Source organism: Lissotriton vulgaris, chromosome 2_1 (genome assembly GCF_964263255.1).
Source record: "Lissotriton vulgaris chromosome 2_1, aLisVul1.2, whole genome shotgun sequence".
In the NCBI taxonomy this organism is placed as follows: Eukaryota; Metazoa; Chordata; class Amphibia; order Caudata; family Salamandridae; genus Lissotriton; species Lissotriton vulgaris.
The window spans coordinates 587333281-587359354 of NC_141687.1; the positions used below are offsets into that span (position 1 = coordinate 587333281).

The 26074-nt window shown below is 35.6% G+C and overlaps 1 protein-coding gene across 2 annotated transcripts; it reads right to left on the reverse strand.

Moving 5' to 3' along the window:
- Positions 1-999: 999 nt before the first annotated feature.
- Positions 1000-24109, reverse strand: LOC147730794 (uncharacterized). Of its 2 annotated transcripts, XM_086958637.1 has the most exons (7): positions 23987-24109; positions 21606-21675; positions 19863-19933; positions 13030-13100; positions 3794-4231; positions 2087-2302; positions 1000-1286 (listed from the first exon to the last, which is right to left on the reverse strand). In XM_086958637.1, exons 5-7 carry the CDS (start codon positions 4229-4231, stop codon positions 1026-1028), a joined length of 915 nt encoding a protein of 304 aa, XP_086814763.1. In that variant the 5' UTR covers positions 13030-13100; positions 19863-19933; positions 21606-21675; positions 23987-24109; the 3' UTR covers positions 1000-1025. The 2 variants fall into 2 exon arrangements, with proteins under 2 accessions (XP_086814763.1, XP_086814762.1); XM_086958636.1 differs by lacking the exons at positions 19863-19933; positions 21606-21675; positions 23987-24109 and adding an exon at positions 18769-18840.
- Positions 24110-26074: the final 1965 nt, after the last annotated feature.

A 26074-nucleotide genomic window follows, 5' to 3' on the forward strand; every position in this document is an offset into this window, starting at 1 on the left:
GATGTATTAATAAAAATGTTGCATGGATGATGGATGGATGTGTGCAAATGTAGGTGGGTGTATGAATTGAAGGGTGGATGTGAGAAGGATGGATGTATGGATAGAAAGATGCAAGTGTGGATGGATGAATAAAAGTGTGGATGAAAGGATGCATGAAAGGATAAAAGGGTGGACGGATGAAGTATGGATGGAAGAAAACATGGCTGGATGTATGGATGGCTAAAAATTGCATGTATGAATGATGAATGTATGTGTGAAAAGGTGCTGTGGTGAATGATGGGTGGATGCGATGAATGATGTGTGGATGGAGAAAGGGTGGGCGTATGGATGTATAGATGATAGCGTGGATGGATGAAGGATGTATGGATAGGAGGATGAAAGGCTAAATAAAAAGTTGCATGGATGGATGTGTGAAAAGGTAAGTGGATGAATGATAGTTGATGAAAGGGTGTGTGGATGGATGTATATTTGGGAGAATGAAATGTTAGATGGATGTATGGATGGAGAAAATGTTGCATGTATGAATGATGTATGAAAAGGTGGTGGGATGAATGATGGGTGGATGGATGAAAGTGTGGGCGTATGAGCATTATCATGGGAGTAGCATTTCCAATGAACGTTGGATATGTTTTTATGTTACCATTTTTTCACAAGGTATAAGACAGATGAATTTGCTACAGAACATCGAATGAGTGCATGTGGTGTAGCTTCTGTAAAAAAAAAAGTGTGCACAGTAACATTTTTACATTTTGCTCAATTTGCTATAGAATATAGAATTATTGCATTTGTTGTAGTCTTTTTAAAGTAAAATTGTCCATTAACATATCTTATGTACTCTGTAAATAATAATGCAAAGACAAGATAAAAAGCTTTAAAAATTTTATTTAAGTAAATATATTTAGTATTATTGTTTGAAAGCAAATTAAACTTTAATTAAAATACTGTATTTTTAGCCTTTTTACAGAAACATAATTTGAATATCTTCTTTTTGTACTTTTATTTACAGTAAAGTATTGTGTTGTTTTTTACAACTCATGTATTTTTAGTATGTATCCATTTTGAAATATTACATTTACATTTTTTGGCAAGTTTGGCATTAGAGCTTCTTGAATGTCGTCAATGTCCGGTGGTATATTGAAGAAGTCCAGTAGAATATTGTTATTTATTTCTACAGATTGTAAATTTTCGGCATTATCAATATGTACATTTAGTGTACTGTGTTCCTGATTCGCAGTTTCTAGCCCATATATAGTCATATTTATTTCTTCTTCTGGTGGTTGTATTTTCTGTGAAGGAAAAAGAATTTAGTTAATTTCATATTTATGAAGTTCTTTTATTTCTTTTCTTGTGTTGACCTACGGAAACATTTCTTGTTATATGCAGGCTTAAATAATGTTAATAAGTAGTAAAGATAGTTTAAGAAAGGATAGCTGTGAGTAAATATAGTGAAAAGGTATAATATAGTGTGTATAATAGAGGATTAGAGACTGTTTTGTAATGTTATAGCTACTTTAGTAAAAATACGTTTTAATAAATAGTGAGTAGTAGGTACTAGTTTTGTGTTTTAGAATAGTATTGTAAATAGTGATTATAGTTAATAGTGCAGTGTGAGTAGACTGAGTTATTAGTAGAGTGTGTATGATTTTGAGTGCATTGTTAATTATTTTTGGAGTATTGAAGTTATTGGCGTAGTAGTATAAAGTGAATTTGAAAACTACCAAAAATTGTGTACTTAAGTGTTAGTATTAAAGTTATATTTGTAAGTGATAGTTGGGCATTATTAGTAAGTTATTTTGAAATAGTGAATGTTATTTTTCTGTAATAGTGTTTTTTTATGGTGTGAGTAATAAAGAGAGAGTAGTTAAGATTGAGTAGTAGATTTATTAGTGGAGAGTATTAGTGAGTTTTATAGTAGTGATTAGTAGAATACATAGTATAGCTTAATCGATTTAGATAGAGAGTATTAGAAGAGAGAGTTTGAGTGAATTGTAATTAGTGAATATAGAGTTTGATGGTGTTTTAAAAAGTAGATAGTATAGATTGAGTAGTAGAGCAAGTTATTAATATTTTCATAATTTGTACTTACTTGAAATTGTGTATTTCTTGTTGTGTTTAACATTTTATTGCTGTTAAATTCATGCACTGTCAGGTGCGTCATCTTTATGTAGGATCCAATTTCTATGGGAAAGTCTGTGGCATCTCTCCAAAGAGTTATTTTTACTGAGTCCGTTGTATCTTTCACAGTTATTGATTTAAGTTTTGTATCTTGTCCAGCAATAACAATTGTTTTTGTTTCTTCTTCCTGTAAGACAAAAAATTGGTAATAGAAATTTGTTTATTATGTTACAGTGTTGGTGTGTAAGAGTGTGGGTGTTAAAGAGTGGGTGTGAGCGTGTTGTAGCAGAATGTGTGTGTTAAAGAGTGTGTGTGAAAGTGTGTGAGTGTGCGAAATAGTGTGCTCAAGAGTGTGTACGAAAGTGTTTTTTATGAGAGTCTGTGAAAGAGAGTCTGTCAAAGAGAGAGAGAGTCTGTCAAAGAGAGAGAGAGTCTGTCAAAGAGAGAGTCTGTCAAAGAGAGAGAGAGTCTGTCAAAGAGAGAGAGAGTCTGTCAAAGAGAGAGAGAGTCTGTCAAAGAGAGAGAGAGTCTGTCAAAGGGAGAGAGAGTCTGTCAATGAGAGAGAGAGTCTGTCAGAGAGAGAGTCTGTCAAAGAGTGAGAGAGTCTGTCAAAGAGAGAGAGAGAGTCTGTCAAAGAGAGAGAGAGTCTGTCAAAGAGAGAGAGAGAGTCTGTCAAAGAGAGAGTCTGTCAAAGAGAGAGAGTCTGTCAAAGAGAGAGAGTCTGTCAAAGAGAGTCTGTCAAAGAGTCTGTCAAAGAGTCTGTCAAAGAGTCTGTCAAAGAGTATGTCAAAGAGTCTGTCAAAGAGTCTGTCAAAGAGAGAGAGAGTCTGTCAAAGAGAGAGAGAGTCTGTCAAAGAGAGAGAGAGTCTGTCAAAGAGAGAGAGTCAAAGAGAGAGTCAAAGAGAGAGTCAAAGAGAGAGTCAAAGAGAGAGTCAAAGAGAGAGTCAAAGAGAGAGAGTCTGTCAAAGAGAGTCTGTCAAAGAGTCTGTCAAAGAGTCTGTCAAAGAGTCTGTCAAAGAGTCTGTCAAAGAGTCTGTCAAAGAGAGAGAGAGTCTGTCAAAGAGAGAGAGAGTCTGTCAAAGAGAGAGAGAGTCTGTCAAAGAGAGAGAGTCAAAGAGAGAGTCAAAGAGAGAGTCAAAGAGAGAGTCAAAGAGAGAGTCAAAGAGAGAGTCAAAGAGAGAGTCTGTCAAAGAGAGAGAGTCTGTCAAAGAGAGAGAGTTAGTAAGAGAGAGTCTGTCAAAGAGAGAGAGTCTGTCAAAGAGAGAGAGTTAGTAAGAGAGAGTCTGTCAAAGAGAGAGAGTCTGTCAAAGAGAGAGAGTCTGTCAAAGAGAGAGAGAGTCTGTCAAAGAGAGAGAGAGTCTGTCAAAGAGAGAGAGAGTCTGTCAAAGAGAGAGAGAGAGTCTGTCAAAGAGAGAGAGAGTCTGTCAAAGAGAGAGAGTCTGTCAAAGAAAGAGAGTCTGTCAAAGAGAGAGTCTGTCAAAGAAAGAGAGTCTGTCAAAGAGAGAGAGTCTGTCAAAGAGAGAGAGTCTGTCAAAGAGAGAGAGTCTGTCAAAGAGAGAGAGTCTGTCAAAGAGTGAGAGTCTGTCAAAGGGGTAAGTATTGTGTGCAAGAGTTTTTGGTATATAGTGTGCGTGTAAAAGGGTGTGTGTGATAATTTTTTTTCTTTTTATAAGCTTACCTCAGCAATAGTCCCAGAAATGCTCATTAATGAGCGTAGTGAAGCTGCTTTAACTGTTTTTATCGGTGATATTGGTGGAGCAGGGGGTTGTAGGATATATTCTGCCTCCTGTATTATTTCTTGAGGTATAGATAAGGGCATCATGCGTGATAGTTTCGTTTGTTTCGTGATGATAATCACATTGTTTTTGGCTAAGAAATTGCGAATCATAATAGCTTGTCCTTCTTTAGTTTGCTGGTAAAATGGCTCATTGTAGCACGTTGCTTTAATGCAACTACTTTCATCAGCTAGAGCTAGATGATACATGACTTTGTTCTCTTGTTTAGCATTTGTATAGTTTGTTTTTGTCGAACATTTTATTACGTTGGCTCGGATTGTTTTTTGGTACGGTTTGTTGTCTTCATGTTTCATTTTTTTGAGGTCTTGTATGGAAATCATCTGAAATGAGAGAAAATGTTAGTACACATTCTGAGCATAAATTTTTCCCCTTTTGCTATTACCTGTAATAAAATAGCATGTTAATGAAGTGGTTGCATTTTAAACTGCCACCCATAATGCTTTGTGATCACTATAATATGATTCTAATGTACCGTAGTGCATAATGTTGTCATTAGTATAGATGTGATCTAGTGTAGAATTGTAGTCTGTTGTGTATTGTTGTATTTTTTGCTGGCATTGAAATTGCTGCAGCATATATTCTAATAGCAAAGTTCTGTTTGGTGACATTTGTGTTAAATCTATATTGAAGTCTCCCATGATGACATATTTCGAATTTGGATACAAGTTAATTATGCTACTTAAAACTTGTAATAATGTCTGCAAAAGTACATGTGGTGGTTTGTACAGTATAATAAATAAGTATTCAGAATCATTAAGATGCTGAGTGAAAAATAAAAAGTCAATTTCGTGTTGTGTTTGATATATTGGGGATAAAAGCATGTTTTTTTGTAGTAAATGGCAATACCATGCTTTGTGTGCTGGTTGTGAAATTTATCAAATAATACTAGGTGATATTGTTCTATTAAGAACGTATTCTTACCTGCTTTTCTAGTTGTGTTGATTTCAGTGAGGCATATAATATCACTGTTCATGATATTTTTGTCTGATTTAATAGCAGTGTAATTTCTTTGCAAGGACCGTATGTTATGGACAATTATATTACACTGTTGTCTATAGCTATCTAATTGTGGTACTGATATTTGTAATTGCATGTGTGTTCTTAAACGTGTCATTTCTTCATGCACTTTTGGATGTACAGCTATTTTGTCTTGCTGAAAGTTTCTAATGTATATGTTGTCTAAAGATTTAGCTCTGCTTAAAGCTACATAATGCAGATGATGTACTTTACTGTTGTTAAAGTGAATGTAAATGGGCTCAATTGTTTCTCCTTGTGTTCTATATATAGTTCTTGCAGATGATTGTCGCAATGGGAATTGTTTGCGTATAATAGTTATAAATTTCTGTGTATATTGGAAATGCCGTGTAATAGCATGAATGGGTGTCCAATGAGGCAAAATATTACTGTGATATATGTGTTTGTTTTCTTGTCTTGTTAATTTGCCTACTGTTTCTTTATCAAAATTAATCCAAATTACATTTGGGCTGTTATTGATAGTTTCTACAAATTCTACTATACCTGTTGCACCATTTGTTAAACCATCATTGACATTTATATTGTTAGTTAAATCATATCTTAATTGCAATGCAATATGTAATATTGATGGCAGGCTCATTGTTTTAGTAGAATCTGTGGGCAACTGTTGGAGTATTTTTTTTTTTACTGCTTCACTTAAGTCTGCTGCAACTGTATCTATTGCTGTAGCTGTGTAAACTGGGTAATGGGTTATATGTTCTAATAAAACTGCATTATTTATGCTATTGACTTCATTGTTAGTTCCCATAATGTAAGGGATCGTTTTGCTAATGTTTTCAGGTGGCTCTATTTCTCGTGTTTTTATCTGTATAATATCTTCATTTGTTTGTTTCCCTTCTCTTAATCTGTTTAGTAGTTGAGCAAATGGCAAGTCATTTTGTTGTCTCATTATTTTAGTCAACTCAAATAACTTGAAATGTGTCTGCCATAAATTAGTACTTACTGGCCTATATGAATGTTTTGGGTTGTCAAATATGTATGGGTCAAAAACTGGCTTCAATTGGTAAAAGTCTCCAATTGCTAAAATAGATATTCCGCCAAAAGGGAGATCAGACATTTTTATCTCTTGCAATCTATTATGTATAAAGTTGAATACATTAGCCCCTACCATTGATATTTCATCAATTATTAGCAATTTAAGATGCATTAGCTGACCTTGTAGTGTGCTTCTATTCTCATGAGTTAGCTGTCAATGAGTTAGTGTTTGTGAAATAGGTATTTTAAAAGTACTATGTAGTGTTTGGCCTTGAATGTTATGTGCTGCTTTGCCAGTTGGAGCTGTAAGCAATACATATATGTTATCTGGGTTTTCTCCTGCTTTTGTATTGTAATAACGTACTAATGTTTGGTAAAGTGCTGTTATAAGGAAACATTTGCCTACTCCTGCACCACCTGTACAAAATGTGTAGCATGGTGTTTCTTTTGTTTTAACCCAATGCAAATGATGATATATAAAGTTAAGTTGTTCTGCTGTTAGATTTTGCATTATACTATCATATTGTTCTTTTGGCATTATGTTATTGCTTAGTGCTTCTTCTCTACTTGTACTTCTAATCCCTAAATCAAATGATAGGTCATACAATGGGTTTTCATTATTTTGCACTTCATGGAATATGGTGTTATCTTCTTCTGTATCTATTGGTGGTAGCAATGTATCTAATATACTAGTTTCATTGCTATTAGTTGTTAGTTGTTTATTATGTTTATTATATTTATTATGGTTCGAATCAACTGCATTTTTAAGTTCTAGATAGCGTTCATAATAAGTTTCCTTGTTATTAATTATATTATGTTCATTTCGCCATGGGTAAAAAAGCATGAGCAATTCTCTATAGTAATTTTCTGAGTCATTTTTGATGTTAAATCTGCAATAGCGAATTACTCTTGCTTTTTTTCTTTTTATGCAGTTTGTTTCGTCTACTAAATTTATCTCAAGTTCTTCGTCATCTGAGCTATGAAAGTTATTTTCAATAAGGAAATTGTCATGGCCTGTTTCTTCTTTTCCTTTACATTTTTTCTTTTCATTATACATAGATGCATAGTCAGCTAATGTACATGTTTCTAATTTTACAGGGCGTTTACTATACCTCACTATAATATTATCATATTGTATTTTACAAGACTCATCTGGTAAAGAATTGATAGTTTCGATGTCTTTTAATAAGTATGTACGCTTTTCATTAGGACTTGTATTGATAAATACAAAAGATCTTGAACTTTTCCGTAAAGGAATTTGTAGTATTAGATATGCTGCTTCTTGGGCACTTATTTCTGTACAGTTTAAGAATTTGTTCCCTTTATGCTTAAGTTGTTCTTTAATACTTGGATTGGCATGTACTTCTTTAGCAGCTTGGGCAATTAATTTGCTCATTCCTCGCTGTGATTTACTAATGTATGAAACAATATACACAGCACATGCATATGCATCTAAGATGTATTGTATATCTATGTTTGCTTGCCATGCTTTCAAAATAGTTGGATTGTAGTTATTTATAAAGCATTCAGCTGGTGTCCTTTTCAAGAAAATAGTATTTTTTTGTATAATAGATTGTATACATAAAGTATATTGTTTTAGATCTATGTTCATTGAATGTAAAAACTGTTCAAAAGTATAATTTGAAAATTCTTGGCTGTTTATAGTTAGATGTATTAGTTCAATTTGCTGTAAGAGCTCGTTATTTGTTTTGTCTAGCTCTATTGGTTCTAGTATAAAAGTTTCAGGCATTGGATATCTGGGATAATGATATTTGCATGTTCTTTTATGTTTGATACGGCAGTTTTTGGTATGGCCGTGTCTTTGTAGAGGTAGTAAAGACTCTATATCTGGTTCTTGTGTTTTTGCACATGTAACATACTTATTTATGAAAGTAGTGACTTCATTTCTATCAGAAGTTTCATATAGTGGAGCATTTTCTATCCATATTATAGCATGTATATGTGGTGATCCCCGTTGTTGGAATTCCACTCTATAAAAGTAATCAATAATTTTGCCAATCGGATTACTTTCATGCAATAAAATAGAATTAAATAATTTCCGAACTTGGAAGTCAAAATGTCTTGCACATGTAATGGGATTTTGCTGTATTAATTTGCATTTTGTTTCCCATGACATATTTTTAAATTCTTCTTTTGTGCATTCTGGTCTCTTTTCTGTACGTAATAATATGTTAATTAAGTGATACCATTTCGTTTCTGCAGCAGATAAAGTTAAAAAAAATGTTGGTAATCCTAATTGTCTAATCATAGCAAAGAGGTCTTTTTTGCATTGCTCCCAATATGGTGGTGAACTACGGATAGTTTTAAGTATTTTGTATCCTTCATTATACTGTAAAATTGTATCTAATTTATTTTTTATGTCTTTGGCAGTTATAATGTTTCCATTATTAAAGTATTTCCTAAGAGATATAAATATTTTGCTCTGTAATTGTTTAATGTGTAATGTTTTTAATTTAAAGAAAAGATTAGTAACACACTTTGCTACTCTTAGATCATTACTTCTTACTTCTGATTGACAGATTGTGCTGTAATGTATTGGGACATGCCTTTCTTCATTAGTCGGCCTTCGTTTTCCGCAAAATATAGTTGGGAATGCCAAATATTCAGAATCTTTGTCTTCATACAGGCCTCTTGGTGTGTTATATTCTGCAGGTGCTAAACTTAAAATATTATTTGTTTCTGTAGTAATAGTTTCATTATCTAACATAGTATCTAAATTTCCTGCTGGAATGTTGTCTGAGGAATCTGACGTATTACTTGTATCTGAAGTCTCATCACAAGAATGTATATCTTGTGTTGTATAATCCCAATCTTTATTAATAGTGATTCCATATTCTTGAAACAAAGTGCTTGTAGTGGCTAAATATAAAGCTGCACGTTTAACTTTGTTTGGTCTAACATTTTCATAATGGGTATAAGATTTATAACTTAATTTCCTTTTTAATTTTATTGGAATTGTCATGTTATCATTAATTTGCCTTGGTAAAACAGTTACTGTTGTCATAACGTCTGCAGGGACATTTACTACTGCACCTGATAGAGATTTTTGGAATCCACGTGGTAATGTTCTAATTTGTAAAAAAGGTATTCTTGGTGATACTAATCTTTCTTCTAAGTTATGCAAGTGTAAGACTGCTGGGATAGCAGGAAATGTCATCCCATTATATACTGAACATGGAGGTATTTTGTCTTTAGATATATATGTGTAACATGTTCTGCATATCTCATTTGTTCTGTATTTGCTAATGTTACATTCTATGAATTTAGCTCTCTTACTAATACTGTGTGTATTTTGAAGACTTTGCTTATGCCATAGTTGATTGTAAATAGTGCAAGTGTACTCAGGTCCATATCGTATTTCTTCCTGAAATATCCTAATTATATCATTTGTTGTTTGACCTGCTATATGTCTATGATTAGGTTCATTCTCTTTGTTTTGTGTCTGTTTTCTTTTTCTATTACTGTTTATTTCTAGAATTTCTATATTGGTTGGTTGAATTAGTGATTCAACATCAGCTGTTAATGTGTTTATTATCTCAGTATTGTTAAGAGCTATGTGTGAAGCTAAATAACTGTCTTCTGTTACATGCAGTCTATTGTCCTGACTATTGCTGTTTTGTGTGTTTATTATTGTATTTTCTACTTGTAAGTTATTTGAAGGAATTTCCCCTAATGCATTTATAGATATATGTGTCGTATGAACATATATGCTTTTTCTAGACTTTACATTTCCTTGTTTATGATTCCGTTGTGTTTGGTGTAATCCTTTTTTGCTAATTGTTGTTATGTTCACTGTAGTTAAATATAAAGTAATACTCTCAGAATTAGTAATTTGTTCTCTATTGCCTAACTTTAGGATGTATTCTATAATAAGATTAATAGAGTCAATTTGGATAGCAATACATGTTCCATTAGGATGTTGTATTGCATTTTCATTTTGGCTATGTGAATCAAATAGAGAGTATGTATGTATAGTTTTGAAGACTGAAATTATATATCTACCTATAGAGATCAATACACCAGTTTGTGAATTAATTGTAGAAGTTAATGCAGATATAAATTTACTATGTAAAGTTTGTGCTGATTTTGTTAGTTCTTCGCTAAAGCATTTTTTGAGCTTTGTAGAATAGATTATGTCATTGCTAACTATGTAATTTGGTAACTTTAGAGGTTGCATACAATCTTGTTCATCAACAGAGTGCATTTCAGTGTACAAAGCATCTCCAAGATTCATAATACAGTGCAAGTCTACACTATCCCAAATATATGCTGGTTTACAGTAGTTCTTTAGAATAGCAAATATACTATTTTGAAGACAATGTGTATAGTGAATACTTTTATTACTATGTGTATTTTTTTCCTGTGGATGTGTGTTATGTAAAAAGGGAATTTCTTGTGGTGTTTGTGTTAAAATATTTGAATCTATATTGGTATTATTTGTGCTACTTTCCTTGTTGTGCAATGTGCTATTGTGTATATTCAAATAGTAGAAGTGGAGGGGTGCACAACAAAAAGGTAGGTAGGTGGGTCGATGAACGTTTAGGATTCTGGGTGCACTTGTAGGGTAGTGTCATCCGTCTAGGACACTTTAGGTAATGACTATAGTTGCGTATGCGGAGCCCCGCAAATACATCCCCTGATGAGGCACACCAATTTTGATCACATTTTGTTCGACAGCGAACGGATGACCGATGGAGAACGTCTTCAGACGCTACGCGTAACTTTAAACTCTCCGTGACCAAGGGCACTCAAGCCCGAAATGCATTGGAGGTTAATGTTTAAGTGTTACGGATAACGACTGTTGGATATGCTGTTCAATATCCGAGCCAACTATGCTCAAAATGAGTACAAAGTACTGAAATGAAATAAACGAAGAATATAATTGAAAACGAAGCACTTGTGTGTGATCAAAATTGGTGTGCCTCATCAGGGGATGTATTTGCGGGGCTCCGCATACACAACTATAGCTATTGTGTATATTATCATGAAGTAAACTGTCATTACTTCCAGTAATAAGTTTATATGTATTATAGTAATCACTTGAATATGTGTTTGTATGTAAATTACTTGTGTATATTGTTTGTTGTACATTTATGTGTGTGCTATTAATTACATTAGTAGAATATGTGTTGGTATTTAAATTACTTGCTGGTATTGTTTGTTGTACATTTATGTGTGTGCTATTAATATGTTGTCTTTCTGTGTTGCCCTTTAGTGTTTTCTTAAGTATACTTGCATATGTGTCAGTAGGAGTAGTCTCTTCTGGTGTATTAGTATATTGTGTTGTGCTGATCTGCTTGCTGTTGTTTTTAGATAGATTATTAGGCCCTGTTGTAGTGAGAATTGCACAGGAATACGTACTAGTACTAGGAGTATTATCTAAAGATGCTAATGGCTGTTCCTTATTCAAAAAAGTATTTTTTTTAGATTGACATCTCTGAATGATTGTTTTGGCATTTTCTATACGCATTTCAAATGCTTGTGTGAAAAATTTTTCACTAGCTTTAGTAGAATACACATAAAAAAATTTCGGTGCTACTGCATTCTTATTTTTTTCATGACGCACCATTGCTTTTTGAAGTGATTCTTTTGTAATCGTACTTATTTGTATTGGAGTTAATTCATACGGCACACAATGTTTGTTTGGTTTTTTAAGATAGTGTGCCAGATTTGTGATGTACTCTAGAAGTTTTTCAAATCTGAACTGTATAGTAATACATGTTCCATTTGGATGAGGCATTCCAGTGTTATCACGACTATGTGAGTCAAATACAAAGTACGAATCATTTTTCTTAAAAATGGAAATAACATAAATTTCCATGCAAAGTATAACACCGGAGTTGGAATCAAGTGCAGGTTGTAATATTTTGTTGAGATTTGGAAACGAAGGGTCACATTGTTGTAATATGTCTCCATAATAAGGTTCTTTAAGTTTAAGAGAATAGATAGTAGTATTGTGTTCAATAAAATTTGGTAACTCATCTGGATGCCTAAGTTGTTCGCTATTAAGTAAATGCATATCTATATATAAAGCATCACCTAATTTCATAATGTAATGCAAGTCTTCTTTAGTCCATGTATGTGCATCTTTGTAATAGTTGTGTATAATTGCAAAAGTACTATTTGGCAAGCATTGATAACCTCTAGAATTGCATGTAAATTTGTCATGACCTTGATGATAATCTGCTGCTAGTATTTGCATCTTAGCTAAGCTAATTTATGAAATAATTTGATATCGCTACAGTATTGCTAGATTTTTTTGTTATACGCGAGTCTTTTTTCGTTCTCTCTCTCTTATATAATATATATATATATATCTATATATATATATATCTATTGCTAATTTATATTTGTTTTGTAGTTAACTATAATCCAAGGCAATTAATTTAACACTATTTTTTTGCTTTGTATTTTAGGTAGCAGCTTTAGATGTATCTTTTTACAGTTTTAGTGATGTACTAGCTATAAGTTATACTATTAGCGTATATATATATATATATATATTTGTATATATTTATATGTATATATATAGTTATTTTACTGTTAAATATATTCCAAGTTACAGGTTGATAGCTTATTTAAAAAACATACTTCTAATTGTATATATTTCCAAACAATTAGCAATTGTCTTTATAAAAGAAATAATTTTCAATGGTAAGTATATAAATATATATATAATTTTTTTTATAACTAATTATATATATGATTAGGTCTAGTTTTTTTTTTCTCTAAATCCACTCTATTGTTGTTTTTGACTTGTTTTATAGTTGGAGCTGGTAGCAAAATAAAAAGCAATTAGTTTTAATTTTTTGTTACCTAATTTTTTTTCTTAAGATTAATGTTACCTATGGAAATCTTCTATATGATATTTCCTAATTATAAGTATATACATATATATATATATATATATATATATATATATATATATATATATATATATATATATATATATATATATATATATATATATATATATATATATATATATATATATATATATGTGTGTGTGTTGATATATGTGTCTTATTTTTTTCCTTGCTATTTCTATACTTACAAGTCAATACAGAAGCAAAATAGATACTTTTACCGTGATGATGTTTTCACTGATGTTGTGTCAAACAATTATGAACGTCTGATCTTATTCAATCAATTGGCAATCTAAGGAAGAATGAAACAAGCATTAATATTGAGTTTACATATTAATATAATAAAAGCGGCTCGATACTCCTAATCATTGTTAGTATTTAAAACATTTTAGCAAAAAGTTTTTTAATTGTAATTAATTAATAGTATTAAATAGTGTATACAGTAAGTTATATTTAATACTATATAGTGTATTGTATTGTATATTGATATAGGTTTTTGAAACATTGTGACTAGAGTGCATGTGTAAAGAGTGCATGTGTAAAGAGTGCATGTGTAAAGAGTGCATGTGTAAAGAGTGCATGTGTAATGAGTGGCAAACGTATATGTATAAAGGCATATGTGTAGAAATTGTGTGTACAAAGTGTATATGTAGTACATACTTTAAGACTATGTGTAGAAGTTGTATGTGTAGTATGTGTGTGGACTGAGTGATGAAGCATATTAGTAGTCGTAAATCGAGTATTAGAAATGTATGTAGTATAGAGTAACTAGTAAAGTATAGTAGTAAGGAGGATAAAGTGAGCAAGATAGAGAGAGATGGAGGGCAGGAAGAAGAGATGTTAATAAAGAGGGGTGGATAGGCAATATTGAGAGTAGTGGAAAGATGAAGAGAAAGATAAGGAAAAGAGAGAAGTATGATAAGGAAGAGAGAGGATATAGAGGTGTAGAAAGGAAGGTAAAAAAAGATAGAAATGTAAATTACACGATGTGAATTTTATTAAAAGTTGTAAAGAGTGTATTAGATGCATTGTTTGTAATTTTAAGCAAGTACAAAAGAACAATAGGAGAGGTAGTGAGATTAAGGAACACTTAATCCCCTGTTAAATCTAAATAAACAAGAGAAGAGACGTTAAATAAATCTAAAATTGCCACAGAGACTGAGTGATGCAACTGGGGAATTGCACACTCACTTTAGGTGGAAAAGAAAGCCCTCACACACCGACCTAGTCAGTGTCATGCTTCATCATTGGGCCCCACCAAAGAGGCCGAATGCCTCTTTGGTGTGCTACGACGCCAGAAGACTGCGGAGCAGGTTGTGTGAAAAAGGCATGTTGTGAGTTTTATAATTAAAACTGCCTAATGTGTAAGTACAATTCTATAATTCTTGATGCTTAGTACACAAATGAAAGAGTTATGTGTCTGAATTTAATGCCCAAGGTAATGGATTTGTTAATTTAAAATACTAATTAGTCAGTCAACATGTTTCATCTTTTACAGTTGTTTACATTTACTTAGGCATTTATAATGACAGAATTATACTCCGGCGGTATGGACTCTCTAATCGCCCACCCTGACCTGGGGGCGTGAAAGTGAAAATATCAAAAAAAGGATTTAGTGCATAAAAAAAGGGGGAAGAGCAATTGCTCATTCCAAAAATACTCCTAATTGCGGAGTGTTTGTGCACCTGTAAAAGAAATAACAGACAAACATAAAACTTTCACACAATTAGTTGTAAATATAAGTCATTGCGTTTGTCCAGGGTGTTCCATAGTTGTGGCATAGTGTTCCTAAATAAACACTATAGTTAACATCATCTATATATCTATATAGCCTTATAGGGATGCTAACACTAACTTTGTAAAGTGAAGTGGAAAAATGTGTGTAAAGCACACAAAGTAGCTAGAAAGTGTTGATGAAGAGAGAAGACACATAAGAGAGATCAAGAGAGCTAGAAAGCAAGAAGAAAAGTAAGTGCAGAATGGAGTGAGAAGATAGCAAGTAAAAAGTGCAAGATAGAAAGTGAAGACAAGATGGAGACGTAGATAGAGAGTGAAGGCAGGAAGGAGAGAGGACATGAGAGAGAGAGAAAAAGGGAGGGTAGGATGTAGGGCATGAGCAAGAAGGAGGAATGGATGGAAGAAGGTGCAGGAGCAAGAGGCCCAGCTCAGTGGTGTAAAGACTTTCAGGTAAGCAATTTTGTGTTTTGTAAAGCTGATAATACTGTCACTTTGAATGCTCCGAATTTGACTAAATTTATTTTTCTTTTGTTGCAGTATTTGACAGCAGGGTTGGCCAAGTATTTCTGGTTGCCATTTTGTCTTGAGATCTTTGGCTCGCTGTCTCAGTGTCCATAATGCAAGGACCCCCATAGAGAGAGATGTAGAAGGGCAGTGAAGAAGAGAGCAGTTGGAAGAGTGGGCAAGAGGAAGAGTGATGGCAAAGGGGAAAAAAGCGGAGAGGGAGATAAAGAGAATAATGATAGATAAGGAAGGAGAGAAAGAGTGGATGCAGAGAGTGAGCAAGAGGAAAAAACAGATAAAAGATAGAAAAGAGAGAAAGTTAAAGGGATAAAACAGGGAGAATGTGCAAGAGAGAAGAATAGTAGATAGGGAGGAAGAGAGGGAGGAAGAGAGAGGGAAGACGAAAAGTAAGGGTACAATGGAGCGAGAAGATAGGAAACAAAGAGTGCAAGATAGTAACTATTTCCGGTCGGCATTTTGTCTTGGGATCCATGGCTCGCTGTCTCCATGGCACAAGGGATTTCAGGTACGCGTTTTAAATTGTAATGTAATTAGTATTTCTCTTACAGGTGTTTGGCTATTTTGTTTATATTCTTATGATATGTTTATTTTTTGGGCTGTTCTCTCTAGTGTTTCCGTGTTGGGTCTCCTCCTTGGCGTAACTACTTTCAGGTAAGCGATGTTGTGTTTTGTAACAAATAAATGACTGTCTCTTTTGAATGACCGGATTTTTTTTTAAGTTTGAAAAGGAATTTTTGACTTCATTCTACCCTTACGTTTCTTTTTGTCTTTTTTTTCTCTTCCTCCCTATGTACTATTTTTCTCTTGCACTTGCTCCCTCTTTTATCCTTTTAACTTTCTCTTTTTTATCTGTTTTTTCTCTTGCTCACTCTCTGCATACTCTCTCTCTCTTGCCTTATCTATCCTTATTCTTTATCTCCCTCTCCTTTCTGCTTTTTTTCCCTTTGCCATCACTCTTCCTCTTGCCCCCTCTTCCAACTGCTCTCTTCTTACTGCCCTCCATCTACATCTCTCTCTATGGGGGTCCTTGCACCATGAGACTGAGACAGTGAGCCAAAGAGTGCAAGATAGAAAGAGAAGACAAGATGAGGACAGAGATGGAGAGTGAAGGCAGGAAGGAGATAAGACGCAGGAGTAAGAAGAAAGAGGAGGAAGGCAGAAGGTAAAGGAAGAGTAAGAAGTAGGGCATGAGCAAGAGAGAGGGAGAGAGAGCAGATGGAAGAGGGTGCAGGAGAGAGGGATGGTAGAGAGAAAAGAAAGCATAAAGGAGATAGAGAGAAGAATGATAGATAGGGAGGAAGAGGAACACGGAGAGTATTAGAAAGAGGAAAAGAAAAGAAAAAGGAGAGTGCAGGACAGAGAAGCATGATAGATAGAAAAGGAGCTAGAAGAAAGGAGAGAGCAGATGGAATAGGGGGCAGGAAGAAGAAGGAAGAGAGCAGAAAGGAGAGATATATAGAGAAGAAAGAATAAAGAAGTAATTAAAAAAAGGAAGAGAGAGTGCAAAAGAAAGAACGGAGTATGCAGAGAGGAGGTGAAAAGAAGATAGAGAAAGATAAGTAAGAAAGAGGAAGAGAGTGCCGGAGATAGAAGTATGATAGATAAGGAAGTAGAGAGGATGCAAGATAAATGGAGATCATGAGAGAGAACGTAGAAAGGGGGAAAAGACTGCAGAATGGAGGCAGAGGGCAAAAAATATAAGGAGTGCAAGATGGAAAGGCAGAACAAGATAGGGAAGGAGATAGAGAGTGAAAGTCACAGAGTGCAAAAGGAAGAGCAAGAAAGAGAGAGAAAGCAGGAGTTAAAGGGAGGGTGTGCATGAGCAAGAAAGAATTAAGAAGGGAGCAGTTGGAAGAGGGGGCAAGAGGGAGAGTGATGGCAAAGGGAAAATAGCAGAAGGGAGATAAAAAAGAATCATGATAGAGAGGGAGGAAGAAGGAAGGAGAGAGAGCAGATGGAATAGGGGGCAGGAGAGAGAAGAAAGAGAGCAAAAAGGAGAGAGAAAAGAGAAGAGAGTGCAGAATGGAGTCAGAGGGCAAGAAAGAGAAGGAGTGCAAGATGGAAATGTAGCACAAGATAGGGAAGGAGATAGAAAGTGAAAGTAAGAGAGAGGGCAAAAGGGAGAGCAAGGGAGAGAGAGAGAAAATGCATGAGGTAAAGAGAGGGTGGGAAGGAGGGCATGAGCAAGAAATAAGTAAGAATGGAGCAGTTGGAAGAGGGTGCAAGAGGGAGATTGATGGCAAAGAGAAAAGAGCAGAAAGGAGGGAGATAAAAAGAGAAGCATAATCGAGTGGGAGCAAGAAGGAAAGAGAGAGCAGTTGGAATAGGGGGTAGGAGGGAGAAGGAGAGAGCAGAAAGGAGAGAGATATATAGGAGAGCGATAAAGAGAGCGGGAGGAAACAGATTGTGATGGAAGAAAGAAGGTGAGAGAGTGTAGATGAAGAAAAGCACAAGAGTGTGAATGTAAGATGGAGTGGGCAAAATAAAGAGAAATAAAGAAGGAATACAAGATAGCGACATAAGGAGGAGAGAAAGAAAGGAGAGAGATGGAAAGGGTATGCAAGAAGAAGAGAGGGGCAAAAGGTAAGAGAGCATGCGGGAGAGAGATAAAGATAGAAGGAATAGGAAAAGAGAGGGCAGGAGAGATAAGCATGATAGAAAAGGAGGGAGAGAGCAAGCAGAAAGGAGAAAGGACGCAGGAAATAGAGAGATAAAGAATGAATTCAAGAGACAGCTAGATCTAGGAAGTAGAGAAAGAAAGGAGAGAGATGGAAAGGGTATGCAAGAAGAAGAGAGGGGCAAAAGGTAAGAGAGCAAGAGGGAGAGAGATAAAGATAGAAGGAATAGGAAAAGAGAGGGCAGGAGAGATAAGCATAATAGATAAGTAGGGAGAGAGCAAGCATAAGTAGGGAGAGAGCAAGCCGAGACGCAAGATAGAAAGAGCATGAGAGAGAAGGTAAGGAGGAGTAAAAGTGAGAGCATAATAGAGTGAGTGAGTAAAAGAAAGTGCATGATAGAAAGAAAGAGAAGATGGGAATACAGGAGAGAGAGTGTAGAAGAGAAAGGATGCAAAAGAGGGAGAGGAAAAGAAAGAAGGAAAGTAGGAGAAAGTGAGGGAAGAATAGAGCAGGAGTAAATAAAATAGAAAGACTGCTGGCAAAATCATGAAGGAGATGCAGAGTAAATGCAAGAGAGAGGAAAGGCAAGAATGCAAAATTGAAAGGGAAGGCAAGAGAAGGAGATGTATGTATGTTGCATGTGCTGTCTCAGTATCTAAGCATTTGCTGCAGGATGTGGAAGAAGATATAGGGTGTGTGCAGAGACCTATGAACAAAGTCTTAGTTATAAGTTTTCCTTTAGGTTTGACCTCTCTCTTGATTACGACCTCACCAGTGCAGCTTTCATCTCCAAACTAAATTAAATGTTGTTTAAGAGGCAAACTTTTGTGTATAACTATCCAGCAAAGAATGCCCAGTACAGACAGGAAGAACAAAGTCTTAGTTATAAGTTTTCCTTTAGCTTTGACCTCTCTCCTGATTACGACCTCACCAGTGCTGCTTTCATCTCCAAACTAAATTAAATGTTGTTTATGAGGCAAACTTTTGTGTATAACTATCTAGCAAAGAATGCCCAGTACAGACAGGAAGTACTACCCAAAAAAATGTCTAAAGTAAAATAAGTTTTAAGTATGAACGTACCGTGTTGAATGAACGAATTTGAAAGATGTGTCCTCGATGGGGCAGTTGCACCAAATGGCAAATTTTTTGTCCTGTAAAAGTAAAATATACTGTTAGCAAAAGATTGAAAAGAGTGAGGACATTTGTCTGAAGTATATTAGAAGTTGTAAATAGAGAATTGAAGCACTATGTATTATAGAGTAACTAGTATAGTAGTAAAGACTATAAAGTAGCAAGGTAGAAAGAGATAGAGGTCAGGAAGAAGAGAGAGAGATGGAAAGAAAGAGGGGAGGATAGGCAAAAAGAAAAGGAGTGAAAAGAGAGAGTGTAGAAGACAAGGGATGCAAAAGAGGGAGAGGAAAAGAAAGAAGGAAAGTAGGAGAAAGTGAGGGAAGAATAGAGCAGGAGTAAATAAAATAGAAAGACTGCTGGCAAAATCATGAAGGAGATGCAGAGTAAATGCAAGAGAGAGGAAAGGCAAGAATGCAAAATTGAAAGGGAAGGCAAGAGAGGGAGATGTATGTATGTTGCATGTGCTGTCTCAGTATATAAGCATTTGCTGCAGGATGTGGAAGAAGATATAGGGTGTGTGCAGGGACCTGTGAACAAAGTCTTAGTTATAAGTTTTCCTTTACTTTTGACCTCTCTCCTGATTACGACCTCACCAGTGCAGCTTTCATCTCCAAACTAAATTAAATGTTGTTTATGAGGCAAACTTTTGTGTATAACTGTCCAGCAAAGAATGCCCAGTACAGACAGGAAGAACAAAGTCTTAGTTATAAGTTTTCCTTTAGCTTTGACCTCTCTCCTGATTACGACCTCACCAGTGCAGCTTTCATCTCCAAAGTAAATTAAATGTTGTTTATGAGGCAAACTTTTGTGTATAACTATCCAGCATAGAATGCCCAGTACAGACAGGAAGTACTACCCACAAAAATGTCAAAAGTAAAATAAGTTTTAACACCTTGGCTGCTAGGCGTTTTCCCCCTCCTGTGCTGGGAATTGCCATTTTAGTGGCACCATGACGAGCTCAGCTCGTCATCAGCACACGACACCCGTGGGTGATGACGAGCTGAGCTCGTCATCAGCATCGAAAGGGTTAAGTATGAACGTACCGTGTTGAATGAACGAATTTGAAAGATGTGTCCTCGATGGGGCAGTTGCACCAAATGGCAAATTTTTTGTCCTGTAAAAGTAAAATCTATTGTTAGCAAAAGATTGAAAAGAGTGAGGACATTTGTGTGAAGTATATTAGAAGTTGTAAATAGAGAATTAGAAGCACTATGTATTATAGAGTAACTAGTATAGTAGTAAAGACTATAAAGTAGCAAGGTAGAAAGAGATAGAGGTCAGGAAGAAGAGAGAGAGATGGAAAGAAAGAGGGGAGGATAGGCAAAAAGAAAAGGAGTGAAAATAAAAAAGGAGATAAAGAAAGGATGAGGAACAGTGCAAGTTAAAGAGAAGCTTGATAAGGAGAGAACGCAAAGAGGTGAAAAGACGACAAAGATAAAGAAGGAAGAGAGTGCAGGAAATAGAAGTATGATAGATAGATAAAGAGAGAAGCATAATAGAGAGGGAGCAAGAAGGAAGGAGAGAGCAGCTAGAATAGGGGTCAGGAGAGAGAGGGAAGAGAGAGAGCAGAAAGGAGAGAGATATAGAGGAGAGCGATAAAGTAATTGAAAAAAGGAAGAGAGAGTGCAAGAGAGAACGGGAGGAACTAGATTTTGACAAAAGAATGTGAAAAAGGGTAGATAAAGAAGAAAAGCACAAGAGTGTGAAAGTAAGATGGATAGAGTGGGCAAAATTGAGAGAAATAAAGAAGGAATACAAAAGAGCGAGATAAGGAGGAGAGAAAGAAGGAGTGGTGGAAAGTGTATGGAAGAAGAGAGGGGCAAAAGGTTAAGATATCAAGAGGGTGAGAGAAATAAAGATAGAAGGAATAGGAAAAGAGAAGGTAAAAGAGATAAGCATAATAGATAAGTCGGGAGATAGCAAGCAGAAGGGGGAGGACGCAAGAAATAGAGAGCAGGAGAGTGAAGGAAAGGATGGGTAAAAGTGAGAGCTGAATAGAGAGGGAGTAAAAGAAAGTGTGCATGATAGAAGGAAAGAAGATTAAAACACAGGAGAGAGAAGGTATAAGAGAGGGCATGAAAAAAAGAGGGAGAAGAGAAGAAGAAAGAAAGTAGGTGTAATAGTGAGGGAAGAATAGAGCAGGAGTAAATAAAAGAGAAAGACTGATGGCAAAATGGGAAAGGAGATGCAGAGTAAATGCAAAAGAGATAAAGTCAAGAATGCAAAATTGAACTGGAAGTCAAGAGAGTGAGATGTATGTATGTTGCATGTGCTAGCTTAGTATGTAAGCATTTGCTGCCGGGACCTGTAAAGAAGGTGGGGATGAATATATAGGGTGAGGGCAGAAGAGAGAGGATGCAGGAGAGAGAGGGAGAGCAAAAGAAAGAGAAAGTAGGAGAAAAGGAGAGAAGAATAATGCGAGAGTGAAAGAAAGGACAGTGAATGTAAAATTGTGAGGGAGATGCAGAGTAAATGCAGAAGAGAGACATAAGGAAAGGCAAGAAAGAAATTGAAAGGGAAGGCAGGAAAGAAAGAGATCTATGTATATTGCATGTGGTAAATGAGTTTCTAAGCATTTCCTACAGGGACCTGTAAAAAAAGTGTTGGTTATAAGTTTTCCTTCTCTGCTGACTACAACTTCACCAGTGCAGCGCTTGTACAAACGCATAAGATGTGCTTTATGAGCGAAATTTTGTGTATAACTATACAGCAAAGAATGCTCAGTACAGACAGCAATTATTAAAAAAAGAAATGTATTAAGTAAAATAAATAAAGTATTAACATACCGTGTTTATATAACGAATTTCAAATTGTGTAGTCGATGGGTCAGTTGCAACAAACGTCTACTTTTTGACCCTATAAAACAAAAATAGCATTAGCAAAATATTATGAGTGCAGGCAAAAAAAGCAGTGATTTTCTCATGCAAACTGTGTAAATTGAATCTTAGCTAAAGCTTTGCGTATTAGCGATTAATGCGTTCTAATGTAATAGTATGGCAATTATTTGCGTCACGTTACTGGTTTGTATGTGCCTTTAAAAATATAGAAATCCGCGCATGCACGCAGTGAAAATAAAACAAGGAATGTTGTCAGTGTTTTATTTAATTTCTCGCATCGTGCAAAGCAGTTTGTGAACTAAAGTTGTAACTAAACATATATATATATATGTGTGTGTGAAAGATTAGTCTTACCTAAAGAACTGAAATGGATTAACCAAAAACATGGTGAAATTGGCCAAATGTATATGCAACACAATTTAATTGTAAAGTGATACGTATTCTTACTGCAAATTAGTTTCACAGAAAGGCATACTTACATGCGCAAACATTTTCATCCTAAATGCACAGTTTGCAAACATTTATATCGTAAATGTACCTATTGGCGATGTATGAAAAAGAACTCAAAGGCATTAAACAAAAACATGTGGAAATTGGCCAAATGTATATGCAAGACAATTTAAATCTAAAGTGATACGTATTATTACTGCTTTGTTTGCGCGTATAAAACAGAAAAATGTGCTCGTAATACCGCTGCTCAAAAGAACAGATTACTTTCACAGAAAGGCCTAAACTTACATGCGCAAACATTTTCATCCTAAATGCACAGTTTGCCGATGTATAACTTTGCACTGAAAGTCGTCGTGTCTCACCTTATCCTAACTGTTCTTTATGCTCTCAGTAAATGTAACGGGCCTTCATGCTCTGACTAAATCTAGTGTTGCGACAAACACATGCTTGTGCTCATCTAACTCTCAGCCCTACGATTTGAGCATATTAAATAAAAAAGGGGACAAATTACTTTCACAGAAAGGGCTAAACTTACATGCGCAAACATTTTCCTCCTAAATGCAGTTTGCCGATGTATAACTTTGCACTGAAAGTCGTCGTGTCTCACCTTATCCTAACTGTTCTTTATGCTCTCAGTAAATGTAACGGGCCTTCATGCTCTGACTAAATCTAGTGTTGCGACAAACACATGCTTGTGCTCAGTTAACTCTCAGCCCTACGATTTGAGCATATTAAATAAAATCTGGCATCGCACAAACAAGGCATCCAAAATGTACATAATGACGAATTGGATTAAACAGCAAGGCCTTACAAAGTAAGCATGTGTTCGAATTTTCAAAGGCCATGAATAAAGTAGACATGCGCAAACATTTATATCGTAAATCTACCTATTGGAGATGTAGCAAAAAGAACTCAAACGCATTAAACAAAAACATGATGAAATTGGCCAAATGTATAGGCAACACAATTCAAATGTAAAGTGATAGGTATTATTACTGCTTTGCGCGTATAAACCAGAAAAATGTGCTCGTAATACCGCTGCTCCAAAGGACAAATTACTTTCACAGAAAGGGCTAAACGTACATGCGCAAACATTTTCCTCCTAAATGCAGTTTGCCGATGTATAACTTTGCACTGAAACTCGTCGGTCTCACCTTATCCTAACTGTTCTTTATGCTCTCAGTAAATGTAACGGGCCTTCATGCTCTGACTAAATCTAGTGTTGCGACAAACACATGCTTGTGCTCAGCTAACTCTCAGCCCTACGATTTGAGCATATTAAATAAAATCTGGGACAAATGACTTTCACAGAAAGGGCTAAACTTACATGCGCAAACATTTTCCTCCTAAATGCACAGTTTGCCGATGTATAACTTTGCACTGAAACTCGTCGGTCTCACCTTATCCTAACTGTTCTTTATGCTCTCAGTAAATGTAACGGGCCTTCATGCTTTGACTAAATCTAGTGTTGCGACAAATACATGCTTGTGCTCAGCTAACTCTCAGCCCCACGATTTGAGCATATTAAATAAAATGTGGCATCGCACAAACAAGGCATCCAAAATGTACATAATGGCGAATTTGAATAAACAGAGGTCCTAACAATGTAAGCATTTGTTTGAATTTGAAAAGTTCATGAATAAAGTAGACATGCGAAAACATTTATATCGTAAATGTACCTATTGGCGATGTACCAAAAAGAACTCAAACGCATTAAACAAAAACATGGTGAAATTGGACAAACGTATAGGCAACACAATTTAAATCTAAAGTGATTCCTATTATTACTGCTTGGTTTGCGCGTGTAAAACTGAAAAATGTGGTCGTAATACCGCTGCTCAAAAGGACAAATTACTTCCACAGACAGGCAAGTAACTTACAGTTTATGTAGAAAGGCTCCAGTCCGCTGTCTCGAAGTATACCTCCTGAGATCGGTCGAAAAATCGAGAGAGGCTCCAGTCCACTGTCTCGAAGTATACCTTCTGAGCTCGCTCGAAGAAATGTTTCTTTCCGTGGCTGTAGTCCTTTACATACTGTGGAAGACAAAAAACGCAGTTAGTTCATTAAATAACAAAAGACTTGCAAAGTTTGTTGTTAAGAACATGTAGGTGAGATGTTGTTTAGGATGTTGCTGTCTCGACATATGTAAATTGCCGATAGGAGGCTGTCTAGCCGAATGAAAAGGTCGTGGATGCTGTGACTCGTTAGAGTACTTAGTGGCTATGTGCGACTTTTGCCGATCTTGAATATCAAAGCTTAGTGGTAGACGAGTTGGCGCCACGCTGCCTGCAAATACAAAAAAAAGTGCTGGTGAATATCATTTTGTTAAAGTAGAAAAACACGATAGCTGTTTGCAATAATTCCCGACACAGAAAGCACACGATATAAAATAACTATTAAAGTAAGCATAATAGAATTACGAGTGCCACCCATCCGTCAAATACCTGCAAGGAAAAGAAAATAGATGTATTAAAAAATATAGAGCATTCAAAGAAACAAAACAGTTTTATTTTACAAAAGACAAAATCGATTCAATCTCTTACGTTAAAGGCCTTGCACCATGGAGACAGCGAGCCAAAGATCACAAAAGACACGAGCAAAGGCACCAAGCAGCTGAGGCGATACGAAAGTACCTAAAAAAGAAGCCAAAAAGAGAGATTAATATCGAACAGGTTAAATAGCTTACTTGCACCACGAACAAAGCGCACGGAGGCCACGTCCGAACATATAAAGGAAACACGAGAGAGCTGCAAAACAAAAATATATTCCAAGATTATAAGCAAAGGAGCATGAAGTTACCTGTAACAAAACAGTAATTACATAACAAAGTATGTACTACGAGTCGCACTTACCTGAATAGTCAGGGCAAGATCACCAGAGAAAATGGCGAACAAAAACACATGAGCTACACTTATTACTTTGGAAAAAAACAACATCACCTACCTGAAAGTCCTTGCACCACGAAGACAGCGAGTCAAAGATGACAAAACAAAATGGCTAACGGAAATAGTTACCCCCACCGCGCCGCCGACAGATTCCTGCAAATAAAGGAAAATAAATGAAGTCAGAAATTACTTTTCACACGTAAAAAAACACTCCGGGTATTCCAAAGTGACAGTAATTGTTTAGTTACAAAACACATCGCTTACCTGCAAGTCGTCACGCCACGGATGAGACCCGACACGGAAACACTAGAGAGAACAGGCCAAAAAAGAAACATTAGAAGAACATAAACCAAATAGCCTGAACACCTGTTACGTTACAATCTACAACACCTGTAAGAAAATACAAATTACATTCGAATCTATCTACACCGAGTCGCACTAATACATGACCACAGCGCTTACCTGAAAGTCGTTCGGCCACGGAGAAGGAAACCCGACACGTCACGGCAGGCTACACGGAAACACTAGAGAGAACAGCCCAAAAAAGAAACATTAAAAGATTATAAACCAAAAAGGCTGAACACCTGTAAAAGAAATACTAATTACATTACAATTTAAATCGCGTACCTGAAATCCCTTGTATCACGGAGACGGAGACAGACAGCCAAAGATCCCATGACAAAATGGCGAACGGAAATCGTTACCACGCCGCCGCCGTTCAATTCCTGCAAAGAAAGGAAGATACATAAACTCAAAAATACCTTTTCCAAGTTAAAAAAACTCCAGGGCATTGAAAAGGGACAGTCATTTGTTACAAAACACAACATGGCTTACCTGCAAGTCGTCACGCCACGAAGGAGACCCTACACAAAAACACAAAAGAGAACAGGCCCAAAAAATAAATACATTACAATATAAACAAAACAGGCTGAACACATAAAAAAAATTACAATGACATAAAAATGTAAATTACAAAACACACCATCGCTTACGTGCAAGTCGTCACGCCACGGAGGAGACCCGACACGGAAACATTAGAGAGAACAGGCGCAAAATATATAAAACCAATAGGCAAAACACTTG

Coding starts and splice junctions, on each gene's coding strand:
- LOC147730794 (XM_086958637.1), bottom strand. CDS start 4,231: ATGATTTCCATACAAGACCTCAAAAAAATGAAACATGAAGACAACAAA. Junction 2,303..3,793: donor TTTCTGGGACTATTGCTGAG/GTAAGCTTATAA, acceptor TTTGTCTTACAG/GAAGAAGAAACAAAAACAAT. Junction 1,287..2,086: donor CAAGAAATACACAATTTCAA/GTAAGTACAAAT, acceptor TTTCCTTCACAG/AAAATACAACCACCAGAAGA.